This window comes from Moschus berezovskii, chromosome 6 (genome assembly GCF_049115385.1).
Source record: "Moschus berezovskii isolate FMDL1 chromosome 6, NW_MosBer_1.0, whole genome shotgun sequence".
NCBI classification, from domain to species: domain Eukaryota; kingdom Metazoa; phylum Chordata; class Mammalia; order Artiodactyla; family Moschidae; genus Moschus; species Moschus berezovskii.
In genome coordinates this window covers 89,289,550-89,317,370 of record NC_142465.1, presented here as the reverse complement: position 1 = coordinate 89,317,370, position 27,821 = coordinate 89,289,550, and the positions used below count along the sequence as shown (strand labels likewise).

The 27,821-nt window shown below is 38.2% G+C and overlaps 1 protein-coding gene across 1 annotated transcript in view; it reads right to left on the bottom strand.

Moving 5' to 3' along the window:
* The window catches only part of LMNTD1 (lamin tail domain containing 1), a 112,635-nt gene that overhangs the window by 43,290 nt on the left and 41,524 nt on the right, over positions 1 to 27,821 (bottom strand). The window contains exons 4-5 of the mRNA XM_088837034.1: positions 26,977 to 27,212; positions 21,892 to 22,084 (exon numbers count right to left, since the gene is read on the bottom strand). Coding sequence (XP_088693160.1) covers positions 21,892 to 22,084; positions 26,977 to 27,212 — 429 coding nt within the window. The remainder of the gene's footprint in view (positions 1 to 21,891; positions 22,085 to 26,976; positions 27,213 to 27,821) is intronic.

The following is a 27,821-nucleotide window of genomic DNA, read 5'->3' as shown; positions in this document are numbered from 1 at the left end:
GACACTTGTTTCTAGTATCCTGGCTATTGTAAACAATGCTACAATGAACATGGTGGTGCATATACCTTCTTGAATTAGAGGTTTTGCTTTCTTAGGAAAAATATACAAAAGGGGAACTGCGGGAGTATATGATAGTTCTGTTTTTAATTTTTTGAGGGAATTCCACGCTGTTTCCCACGGTGGTTAAATTTACATTCCCACCAACTCAATCTCTGTCTTAACGTTTCTGTGGTGTTTGCCTCCGCCAGGTAGTCTCTATTCGCCGTGTTTCCCCAAGGTCACTGTTTTCCTTCTACCAGTCTGGTTGTTCCTTTTTAGTCTTTTTTTCAGATTTCTCTTCCTTCACCCATCTCTCAGATGTGAATCCTTGGGGTTCTGATCCTCTTATTCCATCACACTCTATACAAGAGATGTCACCCATAAACAGGGCTTTCAGTAACATTAATACACTGATGACTGCTAAATCTAAATCTTCTTTCTGCTGAGCTTCAGATCCATAGAAACAACTGACCCCAAAGAAGAGAAGACGCCAAAGGAACCTCTAAATCAACATGCTCCAGACTGAACTCATCATTTTAGAAAAGTAGGAACCCTACTCCAGTGAGTTTCATCATTATTCATCCCACTGGCCATGCCTGAAGCTCCTATTACTCTCCTGGTCTCTCATCCTTCTTGCCTTATCTGTGACAACATTCCGTTAGTATTATTCTTTAGTATCTTCTCTCTATATATCCTTTTTTCCATCCTCACTGCTGCTGTCTTCATTAGGTTCTCATCACTTCTGTGTCACATTGTGATGACGTCCTAACTGGTTTCTCCAGTCTTGCTCCCATCCCTCCTAACCATTCAACATTTTGCTTCCAGAGCAATCTTTGTACAAGAATAAATCCTTCAAAGTCTGACCATTTCTTTCTAGGGAAAAGACCAGTGTTACAGCCTGGAAATAAGGCTTTAAGTAATCTATCAGCCTCTTTAATTTCTTTTTTCCCTATTTCCTATTTCGCTTAAACTGTAACCCCAAGAATTTCTCAGAAGACTTGTAATAATTTATGTCATTGCATGCTTACCCATTGCCTATGCATGTGCTATTCCCTTTTCTTGTTCCCCAACACTTGAAATTTTCAGATTTCTTAATTCTTTCAGTACCATGGGCACAAAATATCTCACTATTATTTTAAATTGATTTCCCCTGATGGAAATCAATTGAATTCAGTTGAATGAGCTACTTATTGGCTACTCAGTTTTCTTCTTCTGAAAATTGTCTTTTCATAAAATTTTGTCCATTTCAATAGAAATGTTTTATATTTTTATGATCGATTTATAGCATAGCATTTAAATATACACACATTTTCAGAAGAAGAACTGTGTGGTAATAAGTGGGTGCTATGACTGCAAGGAGATCCAACCAGTCCATTTTAAAGGAGATCAATCCTGGGTGTTCATTGGAAGGACTTATGCTAAAGCTGAAACTCCAATACTTTGGCTACCTCATGCAACGAGTTGACTCACTGGAAAAGACTCTGATGCTGGGAGGGATTGGGGGCGGGAGGAGAAGGGGACAACAGAGAATGAGATGGCTGGATGGCATCACCGACTGGATGGACATGAGTTTGAGTGAACTCTGGGAGTTGGTGATGGACAGGGAGGCCTGGCATGCTGTGATTCATGGGGTCACAAAGAGTCGGACACGACTGAGCGACTGAACTGAACTGAACTGAACTGAACCCACGTTAAGTTGCTATGTGGGTAATAATTTGTTATGACAGCAAAAGAAAACTAACATACGCTTACGAATTTTAGAATCACTGTGCTAGTGCTTACAGGTTTGGTCCCAAAACCCTCACTAGAGATTTATTTCAGTGTCTTCTGTTTTGTATTTTTCTGTTGATAAATCAACAATCAACTTTTTTGTTATTCCTTTGAAGATAAGTGTCCTTTTCCTCTGACTCTCTAAGATTTTTGTTACTTCTTCTGTTTGAGAAGTTTTTCTACGATATACCTAGGGTTTTTCCACCCCCCACTCCCTCCCGCCCCCGCCATCTTTTCTCTTGCTAGGAGTAGGTAGTGTTGCTTATATCTGTGGATTGATGTTTTTCATTTTAGGGCAAATTCTCTGCTGTACTTCCACCAGTACTGTTCTACCTCAATCTCTCTTCTCTTTAATGACTTCAATTGCAAGAATTTAGATTTTTTAAAATGTTGGCCTAGTTTGTCCTTATGCTTGGTTTTATTTTTTCTGTTTTTTCTCCCTAATCTTTTTGTTCTCTATAATTCAGTCTGGATGTTTTTTTTCTGAGAATGTGCCAGTTCAATAATTCTTTCTTCTGGTGCATAAAATATATTGTTAAACCCTATACTTTTGAAATAGTAATTTCTGTTATCAGATTTATTTTATTTCTAGAATTTCCTATTGATTCTTTAATTTTAGTTTCCAATTCTATGCTAAAAATGTTTATCTTGCCACTTAATTTCTTGACTATTTTAGTCAATGTTATTTAAAAATCCCTATCAGATAACCATAATATCTGGATCACCTAGGCCTGTTTTTTGTGTTCATTTTTAATCTTAGCTTTGGGTCAAGTTTTACTGCTTGTATATCTTGTTATGTTTGACTTAGTGTCTAGTATCAGTATAATATATTCAACTTTGCAGAGGTAATATAAAGCTATGTATAATGTTTTCTCAGTCCACAGAGGATTTACTTTAGCTTCTGGCAGCCATCAACATTGAGGGGAAATCATTTTAATGCAATCAGGGTGTGAAATAATTTGACACTAAGCTTTGGCCCAAATTAGCAGTAGTGTTAGTCTCTCAGTCCAACTCTTTGCGACCCCATGGATTGGAGCCTGCCAGGTTCCTCTGTCCACGGAATTCTCCAGGCAAGAATTCTGGGGCGATTGCTATTTTCTTCTCCAGGGGATCTTCCTCAACCAGGGATCCAACCTGTGTCTCCCTCATCGCAGGCAGATTCTTTACTAAATCACCAGAGAAGTCCAAATATAACGTAAGTGCTATATAAATAGTTGAAGATGAGTGGCAAATTCAAGTTTTGATTTTTGGGATTTCAAGGAATTTTTTTTCAAATATTTTCCATATGAAGGGTCAGTTATATTTTCTTCTCTCCAAATATCAAATTCCCAGAAAATATATAATACTATATACAGTTTCAAATTAAACTAAATTAACAGGGTGGGGTTTTTTAATTATTATTTTATTTTAATCTGTAACATACTGCCATGAGTCTTTGGATGTGGCATTTAACCAAAAAGGCTGAATATGGTCACTCTCTGTATGAAAGTTGTAAATACATAAGGTGACAACATTTTTGTGCACTATTTTTAAAACATGATAAATGGCATTATCAACATTACTCATAATTTAAATATTATGTATATATTAGAGATCATCTACATATCAGCAATTATGTAAGAGGAACATTAGAAAATAAAAACTTTATAATGTTCTTATGCAGTGCTTCAGCAATTGAATGTTTTATCTGAAGAGTCTATGATATAAAAATTAGAATCAAAGTTTTACTTTTTGAATGCATGGGTTGTAACGCACAGAAATGAGGAGTATATTGTTTGGCCAGGGTCTTATTAGTTTAAGAAGCAAAAAATTTAAGAACCAAAACATGCCACCATTAAAAATACTAAATCTGAAAATAATGTAGCTAAAAGTTAAATCATTCTGTTCAGTATGTTCCAAAAAATTCATACATTCAAAACATTAAGGCAACTTTTCCCCAACCAAACAGTACTTTATAAAAATATATATGTCACTTCAAAACATTATATACAGTGACAATAAATTAGCTAGTTGTAATCTTTAATACATTAATAAAGTGTCACATATTACAAAGAATTTATACCATGTGCTTGCATGTATGTGCAGGTGGAATTAGAATTTTAAGTACAGGTTTCACTGAGTGAAGTGAACGTCCTTCTTTAGTGAGTTCTCGTGTCACACACACAACGTGGCAGTGGGATCGCTTCTTCCCGCTTTTCTACAATATTGGAACTGCACTTCTTCAGGTGGTCAGCCATTTATTTTGAAAATAGTATTACTATTGGATATACTTTTGAAGTTATAACTGAAAATGTGGGATGACCCTCCTTCTTGACAGGCCCTGAAATTCAGTTTTTATTCATCCAGTCTTGTGAGACTGCCAAAATCTCTGATTAAATTCTCAGCCTCTTAGCTGCTGCCTTCAAACCAACAACTGTTTTGAGGAGAAAAGTGGCTCCAAATGTCAGGCTATCACTCTGAGTTCCATCTCCTAGAAGAGGGCTTGTGAGAATAAAGGATGATTTATGTGAGAATAAATTAAGATCTTTGAAATCTTAATCTACACTAACAAACTGCTTTCAGCAGTCTCATTTTATACCCATACTACATTGTACAAGGAGGTCTATTTTGTAGAGTTTCATTTGTGAGCCATTTATATACCAGTTCTTTCCTTTTACATTAGCATTATGGTTCTTACTAAGTTGTATATATAACATTTTTACGGTTCTTTGATAGCCCTTGAATTTCTCAATGTCATCCTCATTCTAGGGCTATTGAATTCTCTGTGGGATGTTTTCATTTCTTGACAGAATTCATTTTTTGTTTTGCATACTTGCCTGGGACGATGAGCAGTAGGTTGAGTTTTTCTTTTAAACAGATAAGACCCTAGGATATCTCAGTTATCCCATTGGTATCTGTATGTATTTGGATATGTATAGTTGCTTTTCAAAAACATTCTATTATTCAAGTGAAATGTTTATTCAGCGATGCTAAATTTTTATTTTATGTATATAAGTAGAATAGATTAGCTTGTCTGAAAGAAAAAATACTATTGTCCATATCAGGGCTAGTAATTTCTGTTGCCTTCCTTTTGATATAATGCCAAAAGTTACAGAAAAATACTTCACACAATACAAGGAAATTCACAGAGCCAGGCCTGTTAATCTGCTATCACACAGCCTTTTATAGTTATCTTTTTTCTTCCCTGTAAGCCCTCCCATTATTTCCTTAGTAGGAAAATGACTTGAAACCTCTAAACATTTCACTTGAAACCTCTGCTTATAAGTTGAGTGAGATGGGCTAAGTGTAGAGTGATATACTAAGCATTCTGTCAGTAGCCTTTGCATGGTCTTGATTTATAGATATTGAAAAGACATATCACTTATTTTTTAAATGATAATTTTTCATTATTTAAGCTCTAATTTCTCTACTTGTAGGGTTCTACTTGATAGCTCCATGCTACTTATCTGCCTTTAGGGTTTGCTAAAGTTTACTAAAATTATCTTTAGCATTTCAGTTCCTCCAATATGCATATATCTAACATTATCTGAGAAGATTGACACCTATGTTTATAGCTGCCATTAACAAAAGGAAAGACAAAGACCACATGATCACACTTTTACATCAGATGCAGAAAAAAATTTTTGACAAAATTCAACATCTTTTCACTATAACAACTCAAAAAATAGGTAAAGAAAAAACATACTTCAGCATAATAAAGCCCATATTTGAAAACACCTCAGCTAACACAATCAATGAGATAAAACTTCCTTTAAGATCCAGAACAAGGCAAGGACACCCATTCTCATCACTGCTATTCAAGATAGCACTGGGAATCCTACCCAAAGCATTCAGGCAAGAAAAGGAAATAAAAGGTGTCAAATCAGAAAGGAAAAAGTAAATCATCTCTGTTTTCAGATGACATGATTTTATAAGTAAAAAACCCTAAGAACATCACAAAACAAATTCATTAAATTTGTAGGATACAAAAATTAGTGATGATTCTGGACACTAACTAACCAAAAGGGAAATTAAGAAAACAATCCCATTTACTTGGGCCAAAGAACTAAACAGAAATTTCTCCAAAAAAGACATACAGATGGCTAACAAACACTTGAAAAGATGCTCAACATCACTCATTATCAGAGAAATGCAAATCAAAACCACAATGAGGTACCATCTCACACCAGTCAGAATGGCTGCTATCAAAAACTGTCTACAAACAATAAATGCTGAAGAGGGTGAGGAGAAAAGGGAACGCTCTTATACTTGGTGGGAATGCAAACTAGTACAGCCACTATGGAGAACAGTGTGGAGATTCCTTAAAAAACTGGAAATAGAACTGCCATACAACCAAGCAATCACACTCCTGGGCATACACACCGAGGAAACTAGAATTGAAAGAGACATGTGTACCCCAGTGTTCATCGCAGCACTGTTTGCAATAGCTAGGACATGGAAGCAACCTAGATGTCCATTGGCAGATGAATGGATAATATGGACACAATGGACTATTACTCAGCTATTAAAAAGAATGCATTTGAATCAGTTCTAATGAGGTGGATGAAACTGGAGCTTATTATACAGAGTGAAGTAAGTCTGAAAGAAAAACACCAATATAGTATATTAATGCATATATATGGAATTTAGAAAAATGGTAATGATGATCCTATTTGCAAGACAGTGAAAGGGATACATATGTAAAAAACAAACTTCTGAACTCCGTGGGAGAAGGTGCTGCTGCTAAGTCACTTCAGTCGTGTCCGACTCTGTGCAACCCCATAGACGGCAGCCAACCAGGCTCCCCTATCCCTGGGATTCTCCAGGCAAGAACACTGGAGTGGGTTGCCATTTCCCTCTCCAATGCATGAAAATGAAAAATGAAAGTGAAGAGAAGGTGAGGATGGGATTATTTGAGAGAATAGCATTGAAACATGTATATTACCATATGGAAATAGATCACCAGTCCAGGTTCAATGCATAAGACAGGGCCCTCAGGGCCAGTGCCCTAGGATGACCCTGAGGGATGGGATGGGGAGGAAGGTGGGAGGGGGGTTCAGGATGGGGGACACATGTACACCCGTGGCTGATTCATGGCAATGTATAGCAAAAACCACTACAATATTGTAAAATAATAAGCCTCCAATTAAAATAAATTAATTAATTTTAAAAATCCCATTTGCCTTAGCAATGAGAGAACAAAATACTTAGGTATTAAGTTAACCAAAAAATGAAAGACTTATATACCAAAAACCATAAAACACTGATGAAGGAAATTTAAAAAGACACAGAAAATGGAAAAAAATATTCTTCCATGTTCATGGATTGGAAGAAGTAATGTCAAAGTGCTCATACTAACCAAATCAATGCAGTCCCTATCAAAATATCAATGACATTTTTAAGCAGAAGCTGTAGAAAACAATCCTAAAATTTATGTGAAACTACAAAAGACCCAAAATAGCCAAAGCATTCTTGAACAAGGACAAAGCTGGAGATATCACACTTCTTGACTTCAAATTATATTGTAAAGCTTAAGTAACTAAAACAGTATGGTACTAGAATAAAGAAAGACATATAGACCACTGGGACAGAATAGAGAACCCAGAAATGAACCCATATATTTATGGTCAACTACTGTTCAACAAGAGGGCCAAAAGCAAGAATAGTCTCTTCAAAAAATGCTGGAAAAGTGGATATCCACAAGCAAAAGAATAAACTGCACCTCTATCCCACACTATACACAAAAGTCAACTCAAAATGGGTTAAATACTTAATAACACTTGAAACCATAAAATTATTCTATAAGAAAACAGGGGAAAACCTTCTTGACATCAGTCTTGACAATAATTTATTGTCAAGAACGCTGACATTCTTTGGCGTCTTAGGTAAGATACTAAAACACAGGCAACAAAAGCAATTATAGAAAAGTAGATTGCTGAGAGAAATACAAACAACCTCAGATATGCAGACGACCCCACTCTTATGGCAGAAAGTGAAGAAGAACTAAAGAGCCTCTTTATGAAAGTTAAAGAAGAGAGTGAAAAAGTTGGCTTAAAACTCAACATTCAGAAAACTAAGACCATGGCATCTGGTCCTATCACTTCATGGCAAATAGATGGAGAAACAATGGAAATAGTGAGAAACTTTATTATTTTGGGCTACAAAATCACTGCAGATGGTGATTGCAGCCATGAAATTAAAAGACGCTTGCTCCTTGGAAGAAAAGCTATGACCAACATAAATGGCACATTAAAAAGCAGAGATATTACTTTACTGACAAAGGTCCTCTAGTCAAAGCTATGGTTTTTCCAGTAGTCATGTTTGGATGTGAGAATTGAACTATAAAGAAGGCTGAGCACCAAAGAATTGATGCTTTTGAACTGTGGTGTTGGAGAAGACTCTTGAGAATCCCTTGGACTGAAAGGAGATCCAACCAGTCAATCCTAAAGGAAATCAGTCCTGAACATTCATTGGAAGGACTGATGCTGAAGCTGAAACTCCAATACTTTGACCACCTGATGCAAAGAACCAACTCATTTGAAAAGACCCTAATGCTAGGAAAGATTGAAGGCAGGAGGAGAAGGGGATGACAGAGGATGAGATGGTTGGATGGCATCACCGACTCAATGGACATGAGTTTGAGGAGGCTCCGGGAGTTGGTGATGGACAGGGAGGCCTGGTGTACCGCAGTCCATCGGGTCACAAAGAGTCAGACATGACTGAGCGACTGAACTGAATCTGAGGATTATCTCAAACTAAAAAGCTTCTGTATAGCAAAGGAAACAATCAACAAAATGAAAAGGCAACCTACAAAATGGGAAAAATATTTGCAAATCATATGTGTGATAAAGGGTTAATATCAAAACCACATAAGGAACTCACACAACTCAATAGCAAAAAAAGAAATAATCCAATTAAAAAAATGAAAAAGACCTGAATAGACATTTTTCCAAAGTAGATGTACGAATGGTCAACAGGTACATGAAAATGTGCTCAACATCACTAATCGTCAGGGAAATAAAAATCAAAACCACAAAGAGATATCACTGCATACCTGTAAGAATGGCTGTTATCAAAGAGACAACAAATAATAAGTGTTGGCAAAGATATAGAGAAAAGGGAAACTTGTGCTCTGTTGGTGGGAATGTAAATTGATGGAAAGCTATGAAAACACTATGGAGGTTCTTCAAAAAATGAAAACTAGAACTACCATATGATCCAGTAATCTCACCTTTAGGTATTTATTTGAAGGAAATAAAATGACCATTTATCTGCAACATCATGTTCATTACAGCATTATTCACAAATAGCTAAGGCACAGTAACAAACTAATTGTCCATAGACAGATGAATGGATAAAGTGAATACGGTATATGTTTTAAAAATGCAGTTGATCATGAACAGTGCAGAAGTTAGGGATGTTGACCCCACACACAGTGGAAAGTCAGCATATAACTTTACAGTCAAGCCTCCATATCTGTGATTTCACATCCAATCATGTAGTAATGGAGTATTAATTGAAAAAAATCCACCTATAAGTGAACCCTTGCAGTTCAAATCTGTGTTGTTCAAGGGTCATTTTTCTTGTGTGTGTATCTCTCTCTCTCTTTCTATATATATATACACACACACACACACACACACACACGCATCTATATGTGCTCAGTTGCTCAGTCATGTCTGACTCTTTGTGATCCCATGGACTGAGCCCACGAGGCTCTTCTGTCTATAAGATTTTCCAGGCAAGAATATTGGAATGGGTTGCCATTTCCTCCTCCAGGGGATTGAGCTTCATGACCCAGGGATCAAACCCACATCTCTTGCATGTTATGCATTGGCAGGTAGATTCTTTATCACTTGACCCATCTGGGAAATCCATATCTATATCTATAAGGGAGTATTATTCAGCTATAAGAGAAAGGACAACCTGCCGTTTGTAATAACACAGATGGATATTAAACACACTTATGCTTAGTGAGAAGGCAGTGGCAACCCACTCCAGTACTCTTGCCTGGAAAATCCCATGGACGGAGGAGCCTGGTGGGCTGCAGTCCATGGGTCACGAAGAGTTGGACACGACTGAGCAACTTCATTTTCACTTGCCATTCGTCAATTATATCTCAATTAAAAAACCCCAAAAGATAAAAAAAATCAAGCTGCACATCTTAAATAATGCATTTTTATGGAAATGGATCTCAATGAAACTGTTTTAAAAAACTGAAAGAAGAAATCATCATGAGCAGACCCATAATATAAAAAAAATTAAAGGAACTTCTTTTCAGGTACTAGGATAATTATAGTGGATGGGAATATAATTTATAAAGCTCTTCCCCAAAAACTGACAAATAAATAAAAAGAAATAAAAAGCAAAGAAAAGCAGTGAAAACACATAAAGGTAAATATATATTTTTCTTATAATTAAATTTCACTTAATGATGTAAGGATTTACAACATATGTAGAAGTAAAATATATGACAGCAAAAACACAATGACTGGGAGAAGACAAATGAAATTATAGTATTCTAAAAATCCCATGGATGGAGGAGCCTGGTGGGGTCCATGGGGTCCATGGGGTCCATGGGGTGCAGTCCATGGGGTCGCTAAGAGTCGGACACAACTGAGCGACTTCACTTTCACTTTTCACTTTCATGCATTGGAGAAGGAAATGCAACCCACTCCAGTGTTCTTGCCTGGAGAATCCCAGGGACAGCGGAGCCTGGTGGGCTGCCATCTACGGGGTCACACAAAGTCGGAGATGACTGAAGTGACTTAGCAGCAGCAAGGCTCTTATACTATTTGAGAAGTGGTAAAAGATAACATGAAAGTATTCTGCAATAGGCTCGAGATGTATCCTATAAACTTGGAAGGAACTTCTAAACAACAGTTGTAGTAAATCAGCCAACAATGGAGACAAGATAGAATTAATAATAATAATAAATTGCAAAGAAGACAGAGAAAAAAGAAAAAGAGAACACAGAACAGTTGCAACAAATCAAAAACAAATAACAGATATTACCAACCATATTAATAATTACTTCAAATGTGAATAGTTTAAAGGCCCAAATTAAAAGACTGAGATTGTCAGAAGGTGAAAAAGCAAGCCTATTACATGCTACATATGAAACATAACATTAGATATAGAGAGACAAATAGGCTAAAACTAAAACGATAAAAAAAATAACCATGTTGATACCAGTACTGGAATGGCTATATTGATATCAGACATAGCAGATTTCTGAGCAAAGAATAATGCCAGGGATAAAGGTTATTTCATAATGATATAGACATCTGTTCATCAAGAGGAAGTAACAATCCTAAATATTTATGCACCTAAAAACAGAGCTTCAAAATACATGAAGCTAAAATTGAGAGAACTGCAAAGAGAAATCAACAAACCCACAATTATAGCTGGAAATGTTAACACCTTTTTCTCAATAACTGATGGACATAAAATCAACATCAAAAAAAACCAAAAAAGACAAAAAGCACCATCAACAATTTGACCTGATGAATATTTACGAAACACTTCACTCAACATCAGAATATACATTCTTTTTAAAATGAACATTTACCGGTATAGACAATATCTTGCTAAAAAGTAAGTCTCAATACATTTAAAACAGTATGACTTAAGTCATACAAATTATATTCTTTGACCAGTATGAAACTGAATTAGAGATCAATAACAAAAATGATCCAGTGATTAAAAATCCATGTGCCAATGTAGGGGATCCTTTGATCCCTGGTCTGGGAATAGTCCACATGCCATAGGCTAGGCTGATGTGCCACAACTACTAAGCCTGCACTCCAGAGCCTGTGAGCTGCAGCAAGAGTAGCCACCACAATGAGAAGCCTGTGCACCACAGCGAAGAGTATCCCCCACTCACCACAACTGGAGAAAGCCTGAGTGCTGCAATGAAGACTGAGCACTGCCAATAATAATAATAATTAATTAATTTTTAAAGGCTGTCTGGAAAATCATTAGAAATGGAAAATCTGTAAAATTATTTGGGAACTAAATAATGTACTTCTAAACACTCAAGGAACAAAGAAGGCATAAAAATGGAAATGAGCAAGTATTTGATGCCATCAGTAGGCACTGAATCTTGGGCAGACAGGCCCTGGGAAAGGACCCAATCTCACTATGCAGAGACAATAAGGAGAGCCTGAAGTGTGGTCTGGGTGGAGTGGTGGTGGCCACCATCAGCACATTCAGGAGTATGCAGCAGCTCTCCTAGTGAGAGTGGCCTGGCTCTGCCTACCCCACACTGCAGCTTAGCACTAGATCTAGGGCAGACAGGTCCTAGAAGAACATGCCACAGAAGCAGCCCAAATCTCATCAGCTGAACCACCTCAACTTCAGTAGCCACAATACTCAAGCCCCAACCCCAGGCAACTCCACATCACAGCTTTGCACTAGATCTGGGACAAACAAAGAAAGGTACATGACCTTGGTGCTGCTTCTGAGCAGAACTGCAAACACCCTCACAGGTGGTTCAAAGGTCCTCTGTGACTGCACAGACCTCATTTGCTTCAGCAGTTACCTCCTTTGGGGCAGGGCATGCACTTGAGGGCAACAGAGTCAACAACTGAGGAGTACACCTTGCCTCCGATAGGGTGTACAGCAACAGCCACAGAGCAGAGTAGCAAGCCCTGCTTCATAGCCTGCACAGACTCAAGGCACTAGGACACCAACCACACACCTATCTCAGGGATAATGACGAGCATACTTCAGAAAATACACGCAGATGTCCACAGCGACTCTAGACACTAGGACACCAACCACACGCCTATCTCAGGGATAATGACCAGCATACTTTAGAAAATACACGCATATGTCCACAGCAAAAGCAGTCAGCACACCAAGAACACCGGACACAGTCTACACAGGAATGTTCCCACATAAAAACACCTCTTCAAGACTACACTAGATAACTATTTTTCCTGAATTCATAGAGACAGAGAAAGTTGAGTGAAATGAAAAGGCAGAAGAGTTAATCCCAGTTAAAACAACGGAAATCTCTGCAAGAATAATGAAACAGAGTTCACCAGTCTACTAGACTCCAAAGTTCAGAAAAGGTGATAATAAAAATGGTGAGCTAAGAAAGATTATTGATAGAAATGCAGATCACAGAAACAAGAAATTAGAAATGATAAAAATGAACTAATCAAAAATAGAGAATTCAATTGCTGAGATAAAAAGCAATCTAGAAGCAATGAGTTGGAGAAGGCAATGGCAAGCCACTCCAGTACTCTTGCCTAGAAAATCCCATGGACGGAGGAGCCTGGTAGGCTGCAGTCTGTGGGGTCGCTAAGGGTCAGACACGACTGAGCGACTTCACTTTCACTTTTCACTTTCACACATTGGAGAAGGAGATGGCAACCCACTCCAGTATTCTTGCCTAGAGAATCCCAGGGACGGTGGAGCCTGGTGGGCTTCCGTCTATGGGGTCACACAGAGTGGGAAACGACTGAAGTGACTTAGCAGCAGCAGCAGCAGCAGAAGCAATGAGTAGCCAATTAAATAACGCAGAAGAAATAAGTGATCTGAAAAGTAGAATAATGGAAATCAATCAATCAGAACAGCAGACAGAAAAACCAAAAAAAAAAAAAAAAAGAAGAAGAAAAGAAAGCAACAGGTCTATTGGATAATATAAAATAAAAACCTATACATAAGAGGGGTTCCAGAAGCAGGAGAGAGAGACAGTTCAGTTCAGTTCGGTTCAGTTCAGTCGCTCAGTCGTGTCCGACTCTCCGCGACCCCATGAATCACAGAACGCCAGGCCTCCCTGTCCATCACCAACTCCCGGAGTACACTCAAACTCATGTCCACAGAGTCGGTGATGCCATCCAGCCATCTCATTCTCCGTCGTCTCCTTCTCCTCCCGCCCCCAACCTTTCCCAGCATCAGGGTCTTTTCCAGTGAGTCAACTCGTCGCATGAGGTGGCCAAAGTATTGCAGTTTCAGCTTTAGCATCAGTCCCTCCAATGAACATCCAGGGTTGATCTCCTTTAGAATGGACTGGTTGGATCTCCTTGCAGTATAAGGGACTCTCAAGAGTCTTCTCCAACACCACAGTTCAAAAGCATCGATTCTTCGGCGATCAGCCTTCTTCACAGTCCAACTCTCACATCCATACATGACCACGGGAAAAACCATTGCCTTGACTAGACGGACCTTGGTTGGCAAAGTAATGTCTCTGCTTTTTAATATACTATCAAGGTTGGTCATAACTTTCCTTCCAAGGAGCAAGCGTCTTTTAATTTCATGGCTGCAATCAGCATCTGCAGTGATTTTGGAACCCAAAAAAACAAAGTCTGACACTGTTTCCACTGTTTTTCCATCTATTTCCCATGAAGTGATGGGACCAGATGCCATGATCTTTGTTTTCTGAATGTTGAGCTTCAAACCAACCTTTTCACTCTCCTCTTTCACTTTCATCAAGAGGCTTTTGAGTTCCTCCTCACTCTCTGCCATAAGGGTAGTGTCATCTGCATATCTGAGGTTATTGATATTTCTCCCAGCAATCTTGATTCCAGCTTGTGCTTCTTCCAGCCCAGCGTTCCTCATGATGTACTCTGCATATAAGTTAAATAAGCAAGGTGACAATATACAACCTTGACGTACACCTTTTCCTATTTGGAACCAGTCTGTTGTTCCATGTCCAGTTCTAACTGTTGCTCCCTGACCAGCATACAGGTTTCTCAAGAGGCAGGTCAGGTGGTCTGGGATTCCCATCTCTTTCAGAATGTTCCACAGTTTATTGTGATCCACACAGTCAAAGGCTTTGGCATAGTCAATGAAGCAGAAATAGATGTTTTTCTGAAACTCTCTTGCTTCTCCATGATCCAGCGGATGTTGGCAATTATGGTCAACAAAAGAGTCCGAAATGCAATACTTGGATGCAATCTTAAAAATGACAGGATGATTTCTGTTCGTTTCCAAGGCAAACCATTCAATATTACAGTAATCCAGGCCTATGCCCCAACCAGTAATGCTGAAGAAGCTGAAGTTAATCGGTTCTATGAAGACCTACAAGACCTTTTAGAACTAACACCCAAAAAAGATGTCCTTTTCATTATCGGGGACTGGAATGCAAAAGTAGGAAGTCAAGAAACACCTGGAGTAACTGGCAAATTTGGCCTTGGAGCACGGAATGAAGCAGGGCAAAGGCTAATAGAGTTTTGTCAAGAGAATTCACTGGTCATAGCAAACACCCTCTTCCAACAACACAAGAGAAGACTCTACACATGGACATCACCAGATGGTCAACACCGAAATCAGATTGATTATATTCTTTGCAGCCAAAGATGGAGAAGCTGTATACAGTTAACAAAAACAAGACCAGGAGCTGACTGTGGCTCAGATCATGAACTCCTTATTGCGAAGTTCAGACTTAAATTGAAGAAAGTAGGGAAAACCACTAGACCATTCAGATATGACCTCAATCAAATCCCTTATGATTATGCAGTGGAAGTGAGAAATAGATTTAAGGGACTAGATCTGATAGATAGAGTGCCTGATGAACTCTGGACGGAGGTTCGTGACATTGTACAGGAGACAGGGACCAAGACCATCCCCATGGAAAAGAAATGCAAAAGAGCGAAATGGCTGTCTGAGGAGGCCTTACAAATAGCTGTGAAAAGAAGAGAAGTGAAAAGCAAAGGAGAAAAGGAAAGATATAAGCATCTGAATGCAGAGTTCCAAAGAATAGCAAGGAGAGATAAGAAAGACTTCCTCAGTGATCAATGCAAAGAAATAGAGGAAAACAACCGAATAGGAAAAACAAGAGACCTCTTCAAGAAAATTAGAGATTCCAAGGGAACATTTCATGCAAAGATGGGCTCGATAAAGGACAGAAATGGTATGGACCTAACAGAAGCAGAAGATATTAAGAAGAGGTGGCAAGAATACACAGAAGAACTGTACAAAAAAGATCTTCCCGACCAAGATAGTCACGATAACGTGATCACTGACCTAGAGCCAGACATCTTGGAATGTGAAGTCAGGTGGGCCTTAGAAAGCATCACTACTAACAAAGGTAGTGGAGGTGATGGAATTCCAGTTGAGCTATTTCAAGTCTTGAAAGATGATGCTGTGAAAGTGCTGCACTCAATATGCCAGCAGATTTGGAAAACTCAGCAGTGGCCACAGGACTGGAAGAGGTCAGTCTTCATTCCAATCCCAAAGAAAGGGAATGCCAAAGAATGCTCAAACTACCGCACAATTGCACTCATCTCACACGCTAGCAAAGTCATGCTCAAAATTCTCCAAGCCAGGCTTCAGCAATATGTAAACCGTGAACTCCCAGATGTTCAAGCAGGTTTTAGAAAAGGCAGAGGCACCAGAGATCAAATTGCCAACATCCGCTGGATCATGGAGAAAGCAAGAGAGAGAGAGACAAGGGGATCAAAAAGGTGTTTGAGCAAATTTTGGCTGAAAACTTCCCAAACTTAAAGCAAGAAGATCTCCAGGCACAGGAAGCACAGAGAGTCCCAAACAAGGTGAAACCAAACACACCTACATCAAGACATGTCATAATTAAAATGACAAAAGTTAACAATAAATAGAGGATTCTAAAAGCAGCAAGAGAAAAACAAAAAATCAGTTCACAAGGGAACCCCTAAAAGGCTATCAGCCAGTTTCTCTGCAGAAAGTTTACAGACCAGAAAGGAGTTGCATGCTATATTCAAAGTCCTGAAAGGAAAAAAAATTAAAATCTAGGATACTCTGCCCAGAAAGATTATCATTTAGAATAGAAAAAGAGATAAAAAATTTCTCAGACAAGCATAAAGAATTCAGCACTGGTTCAAAATTAGGAAAGGAGTACATCAAGGCTTTATATTGTCATCTTGCTTATTTAACTTATATGCAGAGTATATCATGTGAAATGCCAGGCTGGATGAGTCACAAACTGGAATCAAGGTTGCTGGGAGAAATATCAATAACCTCAGATATGTAGATGATACCATTCTAACGGCAGAAAGTGAAGAGAAACTAAAGAGTCTCTTAATGAGGGTGAAAGGGGAGAGTGAAAAAGCTGGCTTGAAACCCAACATTCAAAAAAACTAAGATCATGGCATCTGATCTCATAACTTCATGGCTAATTGATGGGGAAAAAATGGAAATAGTGACAGATTTTATTTTCTTGGACTCCAAATCAATGCAGACAGGGAACTGCAGCCATGAAATTAAAAGACTCTTGCCCCTTGGAAGGAAAGCTATGACATACCTAGACAGCATATTAAAAAGCAGAGATATCACTTTGCTGACAAAGGTCCATATAGTCAAAGCTATGGTTTTTCCACTAGTCATGTACAGATGTGAGATTTGAACCATAAAGAAGGCTGAGCACCAAGGAATTGATGCTTTTGATTGTGGTGCTGGAGAAGAGTCTTGAGAGTCTTGGACTGCAAGATCAAACTAGTCAATTAGAAAGGAAATCGACCCTAAATATTCATTGGAAAGACTAATGCTGAAGCTGAAGCTCCAATACTTTGACCTCCTGATGTGAAGTGCCAAATCATTGGAAAAGGCCCTGATGCTGGGAAAGATTGAGGGCATGAGGAAAAGGGGACGACAGAGGTCATCCTCTGGACATGAGTTTGAACAAACTCTAGGAGATAGTGAAGGACAGGGAAGCCTGGTGTGGTGTAGTCCACAGGGTCACAAAGAGTCAGATAAGACTTAGTGACTGAACAGCAACAAACCTACCCTAAAAGAGATACTGAAAGCTCTTCTCTAAATAGAAAAGAAGGAATAATCTATAGGAAAGGAAAAAAAATCACAATAGGAAAGGCAAATATATAGAAGGATTGAAAATCACTTAAATAAGTTAGTATGTAGATTTTTAAAATTTGAAAAAATTGTAAAAGTGATTATAACCATAATAAACAATAAAAGGATAAGCATGAAAATGTAAAATAGGACATTATCGTCACAAAATGTCAAGACAACCTACAGACTGGGAGAAAATATTTGCAAACGATGCTACCAACAAGGGATTAATTTCCAAAATATATGAACAGTTTATACTGCTTAATAACAACAACAAAAAAACCAACCCAATAAAAAAATGGGTGGAAGATCTAAATTGACATTTCTCAAAACAAGATATAGAAGGAACATATCTCAACATAATTAAAGCTCCCCATACCCAAATAATACTCAATGGTGAAAAGCTAAAAGCCTTCCTGTTAAATTCAGAAATAAGACAAGGATTCCAGCTCTCACTACTTCTATTCAACATAGAACTGGAAGTCCTAGCCATAGCAATCAGAAAAGAAAAAGAAATAAAAGATATCCACATTGGAAGGGAAGAAGGTAAAACTGTCAGTATTTGCAGAAGATGTGATACTTTATATGGAGAGCCCTAAAGTCTCCACACAAAAGCTATTAGAACTCATAAATGATTTCAGCAAGGTAGCAGGATGCAAGATTAATATACAGAAATTTCTTCAATTTTTATACACTAATAATGAAATACTAGAAAGAAAAAATTTTTTAAAATCCTCAAAAACAACCCTCAAATCTCATCAAAAACTAGGAGTAAACTTAACCAAGGAGGTGAAAGATTTCTATGCTAAAAACTAGAACACACTGATAAAGGAAAATAAAAATGATTCAAAGAAATGAAAAGATATCTCGTGCTATTGGATTGGAAGAATATTATTAAAATGGCCCTACTACCCAAAGCAAACTACAGATTTAATGCAATCTCTATCAAAATATCCATGGCATTTTTCTCAGAACTAGAACAAATAATCCTAAAATTTATATGGAGCTGCCAAAACAAGAGTAAGAAACCAAAACCAGAATTACCAAAGCAATTCTAAGGAAAAAGAATAAAGTTGGCAGTTTTACTCTTCCAGACTTGGGCTATACGACAAAGCTACAGTGGGCTTCCCAGAAGGTAGAGTAGTAAAGAATCTGTCTGTCAATGCAGGAGACACAGGAGTTCTGGCTTTGATCCCTGGGTCTGGAAGATCCATTGGAGGAGGAAATGGCAACCCACTCAAGTATTCTTGCCTGGAGAATCCCATGGCCAGAGGAACCTGGCTGGCTACAGTCCATGGGGTTGCAAAGAGTTGGAATTGACTGAGCAACTGAGCATTCATGCACAAAGCTACAGTAATCAAAATAGTGTCATATTAGCACAAAAACAGACATATGGATCAGTGCAACAGGATAGGGAGCTGAGAAATAAACCCACACACCTAACATCAATTAATGTATGACATAGGATGAAAGAATATACAATGGAGAAAATACCATTTCTTAAACAAGTGATGTTTGGAAAGCTGGACAGCTAAAGCGGGGTGTAATCAATGAAATTAGAATATTTCCTCACATCATATGCAAAAGTAAACTCAAAATTGTTTGAAGACCTACATGTAAGATATTGACACCACATAGCTCCTTCTTCTTGTTGTTCAGTTGCTAAGTAATGCCTGACTCTTTGTGAACCCATGGACTGCAGTATGCCACGCTTCTCTGTCCTCCACTATCTCTTGGAGTTTGCTCAAATTCATGTCCATTGAGTCAGTGATGCTATCTAACCATCTCATCCTCTACCACACCTCCTACTCTCAATTTTCCCTAGCATTAGGGTCTTTTCCAATGAGTCATCTCTTCGCATCAGGTGACCAAAGTATTGGAACTGTGGCTTCAGCATCAGTCTTTCTAATGACTATTCATTCAGGGTAGATTTCATTTAGGATTGACTGGTTTGATCTCCTTTTGGTTCAAGGGACTCTCAAGAGTCTTCTCCAGCACCAGAATTCAAAAGCATCAGTTCTTCAGGGCTCAGCTTTCTTTATGGTCCAACTCTCACATCTGTACACGGCTACTGAAAAAACCATAGTTTTGACTAGACAAACCTTTGTTGGCAAAGTAATGTCTCTGCTTTTAAATACATTGTCTAGGTTTGTCATAGCTTTCCTCCAAGGAGTAAGCCTCTTTTAAATTCATGGCTGCAGTCACCATCCAGTGATTTTGGAGTCCAAGATAACAAAATCTGTCACTGCTTCCACTTTTTCTTTTCCTTTCTATTTGTCATGAAGTGATGGGACCAGAAGCCATAATCTTTGTTTCTTTAATGTTGAGTTTCAAGCCAGTTTCTTCACTTTCCTCTTTCATCCTCTTCAGGAGGTTCTTTAGTTCCTCTACACTTTCTGCCATTAGAGTGGTATCATCTGTATATTATCATCTGTATATCTGAGGTTATTGATATTTCTCCTGGAAATCTTAATGCCAGCTTATAATTCATCCAGCCAGCATTTCACATGATGTACTGTGCATATAAGTTAAATAAACAGAGTGACAATATACAGGCTTCACATACTCTCTTCCCAATTTGGAACCAGTCTGTTGTTCCATGTCCAGTTCTAACCGTTGCTTCTTGACCTGCATACAGGTTTCTCAGGAGACAGGTAAAGGTGGTCTGGTATTCCCAACTCTTCAAGAATTTTCCAGTTTGTTGTGATCCACACAGTCAAAGGCTTTAGTGTAGTCAATGAAGCAGAAATAGATGTTTTTCTAGAATTCCCTTGCTTTCTCTATGGTCCAATGAATGTTGGCATTTTGATCTCTGGTTCCTCTGCTTTTTCTAAACCCAGCTTGTACATCTCAAAGTTCACATACTGCTGAAGCCTAGCTTGAAGGATTTTGACCATAACCTTACTAGCACATCATTCAGATGGATTTAGAATCTCTTTTTCATCTATCTTGAGTTGAAGAGAGGGAGAAAAGTGGACGTATAACTCACTTGTAAAAAAATAGCCACTTGGTGAAGAATGTTTTTTCTTCATTGTATATTCTTACTTCCTGTGTCATAGTATTAATTGGTAATAGGTGTGTGGGTTTGTTTCTGAGCTCTATATCCTGTTATATTGATCCTTATGTCTAGTTTTGTGTCAATAACACACCATTTTGCTTACTATAGCTTTGTGCATGCATGGTCAGTTGCTCAGTAATGTCTGACTGTTTGCAACCCTATGGACCATAGTCTGTCAAGCTCCTCTGTCCATGGGATTCTCCAGGCAAGAATATTGGAGTGGATTGCCATTTTCTCCTAGAAGGGAACATAAGCAGAACATAATTCAACATAAATTGTAGAAATACTTTCCTAGATCAATCTCCCAAGGCAAAAAGAAAAGGAAAAATTAAAAAATGGAACCTAATCAAACTTAAAAGTTCTTGCACAGCAAAGAAACTATCAACAAAATGAAAAGACATCTATGGAATAAGAGAAAACATTTTCAAATGATGAAACCGGCAAGGGGTTAATATCCAAAATACACAAATAGCTCATACAACTTAATAGAAAAAATAAAGTATCCAACATAGGTAAAGATCTAAATAGATGTTTCTCCAAAGAAGACACATAGTCACATGAAAAGATGCTTAACACTCCTAATTAATAGAGAAATGCAAACCAGAACAACAATAAGGAATTACCTCATACCCATCAGAATGGCTGTCGTTAAAAAGTCCACAAATAATGTGATATACACCTGAAACTAGCACAACTCTGTAAACCAACTATTCTTCTATAAGTTTTTAAAAAAATGTTTATTACTAAAAATTCACATTTAATCTGTTGCTCATGCAACAAGAAAAGCAGGGTGAAGTAAATGCATAAATGTTATCTTTTATTTTGATTCTAACATCAACTTTCTTTCTGAACAATTCTTTTTTTCTGTAGATACTAACAACCATAAAAATGGATATTTTTATAAGTGAGTTAAAAGTCCCCCTTTCTCCCTCTGTCTTGAACTCAAAGCAGATGAAAAAAAGATTCTAAATCCATCTGAATGATTTGCCGATAATAAAATGGTTCTTTATATAGAGTTAACTTTATTGGTAAGACTTATATAATGCTGTTTTCTCTGGCATCTTAGAAGAATTAGCATTCCTTGTTTGGTTCCTTAGAAAGTTGCATTTATCCCTTTTAATTGCCCAGAATATTAGTTATATTTTAATGGATTCCTTAGGGTTTGTAGAAGAGACCATGGATCTAACAACAGATTAGATCTTTATTTCCTACTAATTTATTACTCCAACTCCAATAGAAGACATAAATAGTTCAAATAGAGTATATACCTGGATCTAGACTGGCCCACTTCTTCAAGAATCATAGAGAAGTGCTTCCAAGTTTTCTCGTGGAATGAGTGCACAAGTTTCCTTGTATCACCAAACAAAGACAGGAAATAATCTTCCCCTTCCCCAATCACAGCTGGCTCACTAGCAAGGACTGGAATAGAGTGTTTCTTTGGAATTTTGACGATGTTGAGTCCTTTCAAAGAAACCAAATATAGAGAAGTATATAAAAGAGTAAAAGGACCGAAAGTTACTGTATTTATTCCTTGTTTCTATACAAAACAATATTCTTTATACACTTTACTGTCACAGTCAAACTCAGTGAGGATAGTTAGAAACTTTAGACCAAAGTCTGTAAAATAACCAGTAAGTGATTATTTTTAGTGACACTCAGTTCCTAGAGATTATTTCAGTTATCTTAAAACTATCAATCACCAGCATAATTATAATTTAATTAAGTTGTAGTGGAAGCAATGTAAGTTTTGAGCAGGTAAAACATTTGAGTCTCTCAAATTTGGATATGTACAGTTTATTCTATTTTATATTAGCTCTTCTCCCCAAATTACTATGCATAAATTAAAGTCTCAAATGAGTTCTTTCCTACCAATGGTGTATGTTTTGCCAGGCAGACTTAAATTTCCTCTAATCAACTGAAATACTTTATTAGGAAGATAAAATAATACTTAATCAGATTCTAATGTCCTCTTGAAAATTTGCTCTCTTTTTTTTGAAAGTAGCAATGTATATTTTATTGCTTTCGCAGAGATAAATTTTTTTTAATTTATTTATTTTAATTGGAGGCTAATTACTTTATTGTATTGGTTTTGCCATACATTGACATGAATCTGCCCCGGGTGTACATGTGTTCCCCATCTTGAACCCCCCTCCCACCTCCCTCCGCATCCCATCCCTCTGGTTCATCCCAGTGCACCAGCCCCGAGCATCCTGCATCATGCATCGAACCTGGACTGGCAATTTGTTTCACATACATGTTTCAGTGCCATTCTCCCAAATCATCCCACCCTCGCCCTCGCCCAGAGTCCAAAAGACTCAATACTAAGATTCATACATAAAATAGGTTTCATTATTTTGCATAGAAGGAATCATGCTGGATAAATCTTATTGTGTATCTGCAGAGAGAAACGTTACAGAGAGACATCATGATGAAATAGAGCACTGTGTCACGGATTTTAGACACATTTGTATCCCAGCTTTGTCACTTACTGATTTAAACCAAATGATTTAAACCTTCTAATTCTCAGTTTTCCTGAAAATAAAATAAGGATAATACTACCTTGTGTGAGGCAATGTGAGGATTGCAGGTAATATAGATGAGTGTCTAGCATTTAGCAGGTATTCAATAAATGATAGCTATTGTTGTAGCACAGGGACTTTGGCTAACGGGACCCTGGGTCCAAAATCATCAAAGGATTAAGACAATCTAGAGTGTGCTTTATCTTCTTGTGTCTTTAACAAAACCAAAGCAAGGCGAAATACAAAAAAAATAAAAACACATAGTTCCTAAAGAGGATTCCTTAGAGGATTTTGTTTAGAAGAAATACTTGGAATTAAATAGTTCATTCCCATTCAAGTGAGTATTTGCTAAATCTTTAAATTCCTTTGAACAAAGAGACTATTTAGCATTGTTAACACCTCATCTTGAGGGATGAAAATCTTTGTACTCTGAAAGGGAAGAAAACACATGGATCTTGGGTTCCAGTTATCATTTCATCTAGAAATGAAATGGACCAAATGTAAAACAAGTCTTGAGAGACTCAGATACCTATCTGCAGAGTCAGGATCTACAGTGACTGAAGGAAAAAACTCTATCCCAGTGCCACTTTCATCTTGCAAGGGGAAACCAATATATTTATTTTTGCCTCCATACTAAGAGCTTCCACAGTTCAACCCAAATAGAGAACATACACAATGATACAGTGCCAAAGGATGAGAACTATTACCTCCTTAAGATATAAAATGTGTAGTTTGACTTTTAAGCATATAGATACTGGCCATTGCTCAAGGTCAGTGTGCACTTAAGAGGCTGCTTTGAAAAATGTACCTTAGGCATACAAACATTGAAGCCCAGGGAATACAGCAATAATGGCAGGTCAAAATCTTGTATGACACTGTGTCAAAATCTTAGGAAGATATCATGAGCAGAGTGAAATAGAGAGGTTGTAGATGTGCACAGAATGGTAGGGGAAAATGAAGACATCAAGTAGTCATGGGTGTGCTTGTGCTAACAATTTTTAAATTTGCTAGTTGAGGTAATACAAACCTCAAATTTAGCCTATTCTATGAGAAGGTACAGATACGTTCAGATTCACAACTAACTTTATTGAGCACACTTATTATATGCTAGGTGATTTTCATAAATATCTCATTTAATACTTAGAATAGCCCTTGAAGTTGATATTTTAACCTGCATTTTGTAGTTATGGAAAATGAGACTCAGAGATACCAGATCTCTAAACTAATGTGTCATATAAAGATTAAGCAAATTCTCATTCGAGTGGGAATGAACTAATTTAATTCCAAATGGTTCACGTTGTAGGTTTGAACCAAAGTTCTCTATTTCCAAAGACAGTGGTCTTTTCATTAAACACTGAAAACTCAAAGTTCCCCAAACACAGTGAGGACCATACACCTCATAGTGTGAACACTGCTGAGTGCATTGTGGCAACTGTCAAAACTTCACTGTCATTTTCCTCATTTCCAAGTGATTGTTTCTTCCTTTCTGTCCAGCATTTTATTACGTACTTTGTATTTCTTCTTTCTCTTATCTGTCTTTCCTTCCGTAAGCCATAGTTCTAAAGCACAATATGGACAATATTGTTAATCTTTCTGGTGGCATTCACAGGAAAGTCAGTTAATGCCGTACAACAAAACTTTCAGTTATCCAACAATTCTAGACCACCTAATTGGTCAACCCATGAACCATTATGACAACGTAAGATATTTTAATCATAGAGATGATGTATTTGGCCACATATATTTATGTGACCTGAATATGACTCCCAGGGCTAGAATCAAAGGTGAGGATAGTTAAATTATTCTGCATATGGCATTAAGAAATGAGTATACTGGAGACATTCTGGGAAATTCTTAGAGATGGGAATACCATATCACCTGACCTGCCTCTTGAGAAATCTGTATGCAGGTTAGGAAGCAGCAGTTAGAACTGGACATGGAACAACAGACTGGTTCCAGATAGGGAAAGGAGAATGTCAAGGCTGTATATTGTCACCCTGCTTATTTAACTTATATGCAGAGGACATCTTGAGAAACAAGCACAAGCTGGAATCAAGATTGCCAGGAGAAATATCGATAACCCCAGATATGCAGATGACACTACCCTTATGGCAGAAAGTGAAGAGGAACTGAAGAGCCTTTTGATGAAAATGAAAGAGGAGAGTGAAAAAGTTGGTTTAAAACTCAACATTCAGAAAACAAAGATCATGGCATCTGGTCCCATCACTTCATGGCAAATAGATGAGAAGACAGTGGAAACAGTGAAAGACTTGATTTTGGGGGCTCCAAAATCACTGCAGATGGTTACTGCAGCCATAAAATTAAAAGATGCTTACTCACTGGAAGAAAAGCTATGAACAACCTAGACAACATATTAAAAAGCAGAGACATTACTTTGCCAACAAAGGTCCATCTAGTCAAAGCTATGGTTTTTCTAGGTCATGTATGGATGTGAGAGTTGGGCTAAAAAGAAAGCTGCTGCTACTGCTGCTAAGTCACTTCAGTCATGTCCGACTCTGTGTGACCCCATAGACGGAAGCCCACCAGGCTCCCCCGTCCCTGGGATTCTCCAGGCAAGAACACTCGAGTGGGTTGCCATTTCCTTCTCCAATGTGTGAAAGTGAAAAGTGAAAGTGAAGTCGTTCAGTTGTGTCCAACCCTTAGCGACCCCACGGACTGCAGCCTACCAGACTGCTCCATCCATGGGATTTTCTAGGCAAGTGTACTGGAGTGGCTTGCCATTGCCTTCTCCGAGAGATGATGCTAAACATCCTATAATGCACAAGACAGCCCATCACAAACAATTATCTGGCCCAAAACATCAACAGTGCCAAGGTTGAAAAACTGTGGTCTAAAACATCTAGCACCTGCCTTTGAAAAAGGCACACCCTCAACTGCAGAGCAGGAACTTGGATTGGCCAGAGGTCTTGGGTTGCTCCCAGGAGAACAGACTGCCCAGAGGCTTCAGGGAAGACCTAAAACTGTTCCCTTGTCAGTCAAACAACAGACCTCTACCAAGCCAGTATGGGCGAAGCTTTGTGCCAATACCAGAACAGGACAAGACAAGACAGAGCTGGAGCTTGTCCTCAGTGAGGGGCTGCCTCAGTGAGAGGCTCCTTCAAGGATCCTGGCAGAAGAGTGAGGTTGGTGCAGGAAGCACTAAAGGTCTTAAGTCCACCTGTGGCTCTGGTCCCACATGGCATCAGCTATTTCCCTCATCCTCGTAGGCGATGGCAATTCCTCGTCACCGGCGTCTGACCCAGGCGGGGCTGCAGTCCTTTCCAGCTCTGGGAACTAAGGAATGAGGCTTCAGGGCTGCTCTCAGCCAGCTCCAGCTGGGGCTTTGGGGTCAAGAATTGATGGTTTTGAACTGTGGTGTTGGAGAAGACTCTTAAAAGTCCCTTGGACAGCAAGAAGAGCCAACCAGTCTATCCTAAAGGAAATCAGTCCTGAATATTCATTGGAAGGACTGATGCTGAAGCTGAAATTCCAATCCTTTGACCACCTGATGGGAAGAACTGACTCATTTGAAAATACCCTAATGCTGGGAAAGATTGAAGGCAGGAAGAGAAGAGGACGGCAGAGGATTAGATGGCTGGTTGGCATCACCAACTCGATGGACATGAGTTTGAGTAAACTCCGGGAGCTGGTGGTGGACATGGAGGCCTGGCGTGCTGCAGTCCATGGGGTCGCAGAGTCAGACATGACTGATCGACTGAACTGAACTGACTGATATGGAAGACAAATAATAAAACATCATTCTGACTTTGAGGCATATAATGACTCAAACTATATGCTTTGAAAACACTCTAAAAAAGTTTGTGTTTTGCTTACCCAAGCTGTTTTCTGAGTGGGAATGTGTCACTAGAGCAGATTTAAGAGGCTTTGGTCCAATTGTCGATATAGTTGCTCCACTAACTTGAGGGCTAGACAGACAGTAACTGAGAGGAATTTCATCAGATAATGACCGTGAAAATGGCAGCGTCGTGTTATCTGAATCTGTCGATGTTGGAAAGAAATGTACTAAAGATGGCAGTTTCTTTGGGAAATCGTCCTGTGATTCTTCTATTCTGTGTACAAAAATGAGTATAACAAACAAAGTGAGACAGTCAAAATGATAGACTATGAACACAAGAAGCATTAACTGTCATTATTACTCAAGATTTTGCTTTTCAAAGGTATTATGCATCTAACAGAAGAGCACCTTATATTTTTAGTTTTAACAATCTGAATAAAACAGTATCAAGTCAAACTTTTCTTTCTTCTATTTAAAAATCAATAAACTCCTATTTCAGATAGTTTTACAAAAGTGTAAAACCTGAAAGAAGAAAATAAAAATTATTACAATCCCACCAACTAAAATTTTTACCATTTCCTTCCAGGTTTTTTATTTTTGTTAAAAATGTTTAAATTGAAATACAATTGATTTCCAATATTATATTAGTTTCAGATGTACAACCTACTGGTTCAATATTGTTTCCTTCCAGGACTTTTTTTTTTTCTCTCAAAATTGAGACTCTGTAAACCATTTATATCTCATTTTTCAGTTGTTAAGTTGCTCGGTCATGTCCAACTCTTTGCCACCCCATGGACTGCAGAATGCCAGGCTCCCCTCTCTATCACCAACTCCTAGAGCTTGCTCAAACTCATGTCCATCAAGTCACTGATGCCATACAACT